This window comes from Sphaeramia orbicularis, chromosome 3, assembly GCF_902148855.1.
Source record: "Sphaeramia orbicularis chromosome 3, fSphaOr1.1, whole genome shotgun sequence".
Taxonomy (NCBI): Eukaryota; Metazoa; Chordata; class Actinopteri; order Kurtiformes; family Apogonidae; genus Sphaeramia; species Sphaeramia orbicularis.
Window position 1 is genome coordinate 18,301,031 of NC_043959.1, and position 9,077 is coordinate 18,310,107.

The window sequence follows — 9,077 nt, forward strand, 5'->3', positions numbered from 1 at the left end:
CTCTGCTGTCTCACACACTCAATTATTCTAACAGAGCCTGAATAACGGAGCTGCATTCTGACTGTGAGAAAGTACTGCTTCATCATATTATACTTTCACAAATGTGGCCACAAAGTGAAAATGGAGCTCATTTGTACCTATTTGATATGTGTTTTTCCACTGTGGTTCTCTCATCTATAAACCAAATGTACAGATGACAAATGAACGGAAGAACCTGATGGGAGTGGTCTCTTCCAGGATGACAATGTCCCCATCCTCAGGACGCAAGGGTGAAGTAAACCACATGAAAATTATGTGAATCATATGCTATGACCTTCACACTGACCACATCTCCAAATCCAGAAAACACCTATGGGAAAGTTTGATCCGATGTGTCAAACGGTGCTTTCCCAGCGCTCCATCATCAAAATACCAATAAAATGTGAATATGTTGTGTTAAACTGGTATTCTGGAGGCACAAGGTGACTCAACAATTCATTTTTCACCCATCTGTACAAGCACTTGTTTTTATTATTGTCTGATTTCACTAGCGTCAGGGGAAGGTGGTTAGCATAGAGATGATATGGAGTAAAACTTAGAGGACAGAAAATAAAATCTAAAAAGTTTTGGGCAAAAAGGGGAAACTATCACCTCATAAAATGAAAAGAAAATAGCAATTTGTGAAGCCCTGGAAAGGAGACGGTGAAAGACCAACATTAAAACAAGTTTGTGTGAACTGTTAAGCAACAAAATTCTTTCCAGATTTCCAGTTGTAGAAGAAGTATTCAGATCCTTCATTGCAGTAAAAATACTAATACCAAAAAGTGAAAATACTCCACTGTATTTTCACAGTATTTCCAGCAAAATTCACTTAAAGTATGAAGCCTAAAAGTGGTCATTGTCAAAAAAAAAAAAATTGTCAGTGTTTATTTTATTTTATTTTATTTTATTTGTTACGACGCTTTTATTTTGAAACGCTCACGTCTCCTGTTCGTACATTCACATTTTACATCGTTTGGGACACGCCCCCTTGCTGTCTTGTGACCGGCGGATCGCGCAGCCAATCAGAAGATACCATCTGTAAACATGGCGTCTGACTTCAGGTGGAGATGTGTAGTGCTCCTGCTCTGCACTAATTTGCTTTGTGTTCTAGCGGCTGAAAGTAAAGAAAAACCCAAGAAAAAGAAAGACATACGAGACTACAATGACGCGGATATGGCGCGGCTTCTGGAGCAGTGGGAGGTAAGATAAGGAGTTAGTTTTCATTCACTCCGAAACAGCCTGCAGCTAGCGGCTAGGCTAATTAGACTATAGCATAAAGATAGAAGTCCTGGAATTTATTCTGTTTACTGTAAAATTCAAGCCTTATAAACAGTCACCAGCGTCGTATTTAAAGTGTAGTCTAATACATTTAAGACGTTAAATAGTTGATTTAGTATTAGAGTGTTCTACATCTAGCTAACTGACTTGCTTATCAGTAGTCTACAGGAACCACATACTGTAGTTTGTATCCTATTCTCCTTTGCTGCATCCATTTATGTCACTTAAATGTGCTGTTCATCTTTTTAAAAAGAAAAAAAAAGTCAAACACACTATCAAACATTTATTTTATATTACACATTTATTAAACATACTGTAAGTAGTGAGATGTCAGTACTTTTGTTGCAGTGCTAATAAAATAAAGAGCAGACTTACTCAAGCACTTTTCATTTCTTCTTTCTTTTCGTATTAAGCTTTTTTTCAAGTCCAGTGAAATACATGTTATCTCTAAATGTTTGGGAATGTCTATGATAAACTGAAGGACTGGACAACATGTTTCTTTATGAGATGAGTTTCAAATCTCCTCCCTCTTAAGATAAAAACACTCCTTAAGAGCCAGTCTTGATTCACTGAAAAATACAATCTCAGAAAGTTGAAAATATGACTTTTTAGAGATATTTGTTGCAGTACTGTAAAGGCACAAAGATATGATGAAACACAGAATTGCACAGATTATAATACAGTGCCATAGATTAAACTACCAATATTTTGTTAAATTGTCCAAATAAGCTGAATATTAAACATTTACAAAAGTAAAATGCAATGTAGATTCAAAAGCAGCTGTAAATTAAACACTGACAGACCATTTTACTGCAGTGACCACTTTGACTTTTCACGCTTTAAGTACATTTTGCTGGTAATACTTACATACTTTAATACGTTTTTTGAATGCGGAACTTTGACTTGTAATAGAGTATTTTCACATTGTGGAATAGAAACTTTTCCTTAAGTAATGTAGATGTGTATGTCTTTCATCACTGCTCACTGTTTAAAACTAATTCAACACATTTTGCTAGTCACACACATTTCACAGCAGTTTTGTAGTTCTAAAAATTTGAAAAAGTATTCAGAGTAACTCCTTTTATCTTCACAGAAAGATGATGACATCGAGGAGGGCGACCTCCCAGAGCACAGACGATCTCCTCCACCCATCGATTTCTCCAAGGTGGATCCATCCAAACCTGAAGAGCTGCTGAAGATGTCCAAGAAGGGCAGGACCCTGATGGTGTTTGCAACAGTGTCCGGAGATCCCACCGAGAAGGAGACAGAGGAGATCACAGGCCTGTGGCAGGGCAGCCTCTTCAATGCCAACTTTGATATTCAGAGGTACTTGGTCTTTACATTCATACAGTGCTGGAGAGTAGGAACTATGTTAAAGACAGGAGCCAGGTTCTGTCACATACTTTGAGCTAAAAGTTAATATACAAATGATTCTGCATCATACAAGTTTGAAGCTGTAGTTTAAGATAACGATGCTTCAGAAAGTTCCAACTCTTTTCACGTTGTTTATGTGTTATGTGACCGGAGTCCTGAACTTTGGCCTCAGAGTGTCACCTTTATTATCACATGACCACATTTACATAATGCACGTCACATAAAGACACCTAAGAATACTTAACATGAGATGTAGTTGAGGGCTTTTTCACTATTTTTTCCCCTCAAACTACATTGAGTTTCTTGATCTATAAGTTTTCTCTAGTGTTCTTCTGTGAAATGCTGGTATATCCGAGCCTTTCTGCACTGTAAAAGCCAGTTTCCTTCCTCAGAATGCTACCCTTTTTATGAGATCACAGTTCAAATAGAGATCTTAAACCAGGTGTTTGCAGGGTAGGTCCTATCTTTTCCTTTGAAATCTTACAGCCAACGGTGGAATCCATGGGTCCAACAAAGATTCTGAACTCCAGTTGTACTTCTTCAGAAAAATGAAGTGAACTTAGGCCTCGTATACTTACTTTTATTGCTACTGTTTTCAGATATCTCATACACAGTATATGTGTTTTGTGGAATAGCTGAATGAATATTTTGTTTGTTCATCATATCATAGAATGTCTAGTCTTTAATGACCTTCAATCCAAGATTAGAGACGGTGCCTCTTAAGCAGATGCTTTGAAAACTACTGTCAAATTGTTTCAGCCTTAAGTGCAAAGGGTGATTTAAAGACATTTTTGGATACTACTGTTGTTATACATGTCTGATGTCTTTTTTCTTTAATAGGTACACTGTCTATGTACACCTTAAACACTGAATATCCTCTGAATAAAGAAATAATTTTTTGCATATATTCAGTAATAATTTTGTGTGATATTTTTTACATTTTTTTTTTGCACTTTAAATGTTCTATTCTATTCTATTCTACCTGCAATAGTACCTGTGTTTCCAGTGTTTTTGTTGTGAGAACTGTAGGTCCATGACCAAGAGTTTTTCCTTTGTTTGTATTCTGGTTACCCATCCTCTGTTAGGCATTGATCCACCTCCAAAAGGAGCAAACTGACACAAACTAACTCTGTAGCTTCACACTCTGACCTGTTTTAAAGGTTCAGTGGGTTTATACTTGGATCATAAAATTTCAGACATGAACAGAATAATACCATCCCTTCCTGTCCTCTCCTGCAGGTTCGTGGTGGGCTCCAACAGGGTGATCTTCATGCTCCGGGACGGCAGCATGGCCTGGGAGGTCAAAGACTTCCTGGTGGCTCAGGAACGCTGTGTGGACGTGACCGTGGAGGGACAGGTGTTCCCTGGGAAAGCAGCCAAGAAGGATGACGCTAAATACAAGCAGCAGAATGAGGTCAACACTAAGAAGAAGAGCAAGAAGAAGACGGAGAACAAGAAACCAGACTTGGAGGGCAACACTGCCAGCAACCTGAAGCAGGAGCTTTGATGGAGTCACAGCAGGAGATGAGGAGTCGGGTTCTCCACTGTCTGATGGTGTCAGTTTTACTGCTACGAGAAATAAACTCCAAGGAGGTCGCAAAAGACACGAGGAGGCGATGTTCTGACTGAACTTACAAAACCTAAAGTATTCATGTAAATGCTGAGAGACTCTCGGGTTTGTCTCCACCTGTTTTTCAGTTCTTGGTCAAAAGTCATGATCACATCCTTTAACGAGTTGTAAAGTCAGTGTTTTAAAGGAGCAATTTGTAATATTTCAGGTTGAAAATGTCCAAAAGTGGTCTAAAATTAGCATGGAAGTGTCAAAAATAACACTTTTTCATGTTACATCACAGAGGCTATTATCTTTTCCTTCAGAGATATTTAAGGTTAGCATGCTAATCTGCTAGCCCAAGCCTATCATGTCCTGTAAAACCATTTTGGACCACAAGAGGCGTAGTAACACTGTACTGTGAATTTGTTGTGTAGGTTTGAACAGTGACTCAACAGGTAACTTTAAATGTTGCCGCCTCTGTTGATTATTGCTGGAGCAAATTTTTCATTCTGAATTTTACAGATTGGCCCTTTAATCAGGTTTTCACTGAATGAATAAAACACATGCTCATTTTGTTTGAGAGGTACTTATGAGAAGAATGGTTGAACCGATGGAAGTTTTTCTAGGTACCAACATCAGTGAAATCAAATGCACTCATGTGTTTAATTTTCCACTGAATAGAAAAATAAACATTTTTATACAATTCAGAAAGGATTTTTATTGTTTCTGTCCACAGTTGTGGATATTTAAATAATTATAACAGCTATAACAAGAAATAAAAGCGAAGTGGGTGGAGATTAAACCAAACAATCATGATATTAATTATTAGCAACATGAAGTGAGTGATTCAGGAAATGTTCCAGCAGCTTCAGGGCTTATGTTTTAGGTTTGAGGGGAGTGTGGGTGCAGTCAGTCATCAAGTTTAATGTTATTTAACTGAAAACTGCATCTTAACATGATATTTGACTATTAGAATTATAATATTTACAAAAATGTACAGTGGTGGCCACAATTATTAGACCACCTGACACATCTGAAAATACTGGCAATTTTTTTCTCCTCCAAAACATGATTTCATCCCATAATGTTCATGAAACATGCAGATGGTTGCACTGAGCTCAACAAACATCAGATGTAAGTGAATCTTGCCTGAAGACCATTCTTCATGACTTTGAGAGCTTATAAAAACTGGAGAAATCTTGATATCTGCCTACCTTGTGGACAGGTTATCAAATTGACTGAAAACCATTTTATATGACCTGTAGTCCTTTAGTAAGTGTTCCTGATATGTTTCAGTGTGTTTCAAACCTTTGTTCCAATGGTCATCAGAGCCCTTCTGAGGATGAATTGTAAGGCTATACTATGTGCTTCAACAACGGTCATTTTGGACAGGTTGGCAAAATGCCTGAAAACAATTCTTCATGACTTATAAAGCCTCTGAATGCTCTAAAAGTCATGAAATATAATATTTTTCAAGCCTAAATAGCTCAGTTGGGAGACTGTTAGACTGAAGATCTAAAGGACCCTGGTTCAATCCTGGGTTTTGGCAACAGAAGACAAAGTCCCATTCAATGTGCTCCGTAAATGGAGAATTTTGGTACGTAGTTAAAACCACTGTATATGACTTCTAGAGCCTTCCTGACATGTTTCAAACCTTTCTTCCAAAGGTCATCAGCACCCTCCGGTGGATGAGTAGTAAGGCTATGTAAGTACTATGTGCTTCAAAAATGGTCATTTTGGACAGGTTATCAAAGTGCCTGAAAACCATTTTATATGACCGGTAGTCCTTTTATAAGTGTTTCCTGACATGTTTCAATGTGTTTCAAACATTTCTTCCAGAGGTCATCAGCGCCCTCCAGTGGATGAATAGTAAGACTATACTATGTGCTTCAACAACGGTCATTTTGAACTGGTTGTCAAAATACCTGAAAACCATTCTTCATGACTTACAGAGCTTCTGGATGCTCTAAAAGTCATGAAATGTACTTCTTTCAAGCTGAAATAGCTCAGTTGGGAGCGCATTAGACTGAAGATCAAAAAGGTCCCTGGTTTGAGATTGGGTTTTGGCAACAGAAGACAAAGTCCCATCCAATGATCTCCATGAACGGAGAATTTTGACACATACACACACTGTATATGACTTCTAGAGCCTTCATAACTGTTTCCTGACATGTTTCAAACCTTTCTTACAAAGGTCGTCAGCACCTTCCAGTGGATGAATACTAAGGCTATATATACTATGTGCTTCAAGAATGGTCATTTTGGACAGGTTGTCAGAATGCCTGAAAACAATTCTTCATGACTTATAGAGCCTCTGAATGCTCTAAAAGTCATGACATATATCTTTAAAGCTGAAATAGTTCAGTTGGGAGAGTGTTAGACTGAAGATCTAAAGGTCCCTGGTTCAATCCTGGATTTCGGCAACAAGTGAAAGTTCTACCCGATGTATAAATGGAGAATTTTGGCGTGTTGTCAAAATGACTGAAAGCCATTGAATATGTCTTCTAGAGCCTTCATAAGAGTTTCTGATGTTTCAAACTTTTCTTCCAAAGGTCGTCAGCACCCTCCAGTGGACAAATAGTAAGGCTATACTGTGTACTCCAAAAATGGTCATTTTGGACAGGTTTGCATATTGTCTGAAAACCATTCTTCATGACTTCTTGATTCTTCATAAGTATTTCCTGACATGTTTCATGTCTTTCAAATTTTCCCTCTAAAGGTCATTATTGCCCTCCAGTGGACAAATTGTAAGGTCAGTTTTGACAGGTTGTCAAATTGCCTGATAACCACTCCAGTTAATTTCTGCCTTCATAAGTGCTTCCTGAGGTGTCTGAGGTTGTTGAAATGTATTCTTCTAATGGTCGTTAAAGGCTGAAACATAAAAAGGCTAATATTGGACAGGACTTCCAATTTGTTGAAAAGGTGTTGTAAACATTTATTTACAGCTCTTTGGGGTGTTTCAGGATGTTTAATCCTTTCCACTAATGGCTGTCATGGATGTATAACAATTACTGCTCAGACTCAGAACAGTTTCTTTTGTGTATTCGGTTTCAGTAGCTTCTTTTCTTCTTTTTTAAAGTAATGAATTTTTTGCCGTTAATAAACACCTCTTCATTTTCATTGTTTTCATCAAGTTCATCTAAAATACTCAAACATCTGCAACTTCCATATTTTGTGTTAATGTAGATCACACACATAAATAAATAAATGTATAAATGTAATATAAATACTACAACTGTACAATATGAGAATGACTGGACCATTTGGTATGAGTGAAAAATCAGGGTTTTACTTTTAATGAGAAAAAAATATGGAAAATTACAAATGAAATACTAAATGTAAAATTATATGAAATTTAAAAAATTAATCCAGAAATGATTCCACTTGATGATGTAAAAGATGACGTTCTCAGTCACAACTAACATAGAAACGACAAAACAACAAATATCAGTTAAAATATAACAAAATATAACAAAATTAAAAGGATAAAGCAAAAAAAATGGTGGATTGAGATTAATTTGCAAATATTATGTCGCAAAAATATGAAAGAGTAAAAGAAGAAGAGTAAAGTAAATGAAACTAAGTAAAATCCTTTAGTTCATCACAAACTCAATATTAACTGGATTGAGAAGAAGAACAAAGAGGAGGATGAAGAGGAGGAGGAGGATGAAGAGTGTTGTCTGGTCTCTGTAGGACACTCTGACTTCATTAACACCTTCTCGCCCACATCCATCCTCCTGTGAACCCGATGATTCACATCTCACCATGTCATCAGACACCTGGACCAGTATCCAGGTCCAGTATTCAGGTCCAGATCATCAAAGACCTGTACCAGTATCCAGGTCCAGGTCTGAAAATTCATTACTGTAAACATATGAATGATGGGGCCTAAGACAGTCCCCTGAGGGATCCCATTGTCAGATTAATGAAGCACAGACTAATGATCACTAACTATCTGATAACTCCGCAAATCTAATAATGATCAGAGTATTAGTGGATGTAAACGGGATCAATGTTGGACAGAAATGAGTTTTTCACATCACGACAACCTTGACCTTTGGCAAGAAATTAGTTCATCCAACTGAACGACAAATGTCAACAAACCCCCGGAGACTCATGACAAAGAACCAACAACAACCGAGGTCATGGCGGCAAAAACGTCCTACTTTCACTTTCACCTTTTAGTGATAGTTTGAGCCAAATTTAAAACCTGAACTAAAATAAAGAAATTACATCAAGACACCAGTTGATAAAAACACATGACAGGATGAGACGGATGTTTAGTGTGGTTTCATGTTTTTGGTGTGTTTGTGGTCCAGGTCCAGGGTCCGACAGGTTGACCTCTGAGCTTCTACAGTGAACTGAACACACACTGCGAAGGACGACCTGTGGGCTGTTAATTATTTTCTAGCTGGTTCTATGCTGAAGCTCCTGCTGATGAACCCACTGAGCTGTGAATGATGAGTCCACACCTCCACCTCCACCATCTGCCTCCTGTGACCAACCAGGGTCTGCCTCTGAACTCCTTCAACAAGTCACTTCATGGACGGACTCACTCCAATCAGTCTGATATTAGTATTTATGTGGTTCACACTGAGTCTGTTTACATCCACACCAATACTCCCATCATTATCTGATTTCTGAAGTTATAATAATAATAATAATAATAATAATAATAATAATAATAATAATAATAATAATAATAATTGGAAAAAACATTTCCCACGAAGCACAAGGGCTATGTCACTTGGTATTTTCAATATAGAATACACCTCTCAATATAAGTACTTGGGATTCACATTTGATGAATTCATGAATCTGGAGTGTGGAATTAAAAATGTTAGCTGCTTCA

General features: G+C 37.4%; 1 protein-coding gene and 2 non-coding genes across 3 annotated transcripts; all 3 read left to right on the forward strand.

Annotated features, from left to right (window-relative positions):
• Nucleotides 1–1,042: 1,042 nt before the first annotated feature.
• On the forward strand, nucleotides 1,043–4,932 carry mesd (mesoderm development LRP chaperone). The gene is made up of 3 exons (XM_030131076.1): nucleotides 1,043–1,221; nucleotides 2,393–2,625; nucleotides 3,913–4,932. Exons 1-3 carry the CDS (start codon nucleotides 1,066–1,068, stop codon nucleotides 4,178–4,180), a joined length of 657 nt encoding a protein of 218 aa, XP_029986936.1. The 5' UTR covers nucleotides 1,043–1,065; the 3' UTR covers nucleotides 4,181–4,932.
• A 769-nt stretch (nucleotides 4,933–5,701) lies between these two features.
• Nucleotides 5,702–5,774, forward strand: trnaf-gaa (transfer RNA phenylalanine (anticodon GAA)). Its single transcript has one exon. It is a non-coding gene; the product is annotated as a tRNA-Phe (tRNA).
• Nucleotides 5,775–6,575: 801 nt separating this feature from the next.
• trnaf-gaa (transfer RNA phenylalanine (anticodon GAA)) lies at nucleotides 6,576–6,648 on the forward strand. The gene has a single exon. It is a non-coding gene; the product is annotated as a tRNA-Phe (tRNA).
• The last annotated feature ends 2,429 nt before the right edge of the window (nucleotides 6,649–9,077 follow it).

Bases quoted from the DNA above. Each gene is read 5' to 3' on its own strand.
- mesd (XM_030131076.1), top strand. From the start codon at position 1,066: ATGGCGTCTGACTTCAGGTGGAGATGTGTAGTGCTCCTGCTCTGCACT. The intron at 1,222-2,392 runs GTAAGATAAGGA...TTATCTTCACAG, and splicing joins GGCTTCTGGAGCAGTGGGAG to AAAGATGATGACATCGAGGA. The intron at 2,626-3,912 runs GTACTTGGTCTT...CCTCTCCTGCAG, and splicing joins GCCAACTTTGATATTCAGAG to GTTCGTGGTGGGCTCCAACA.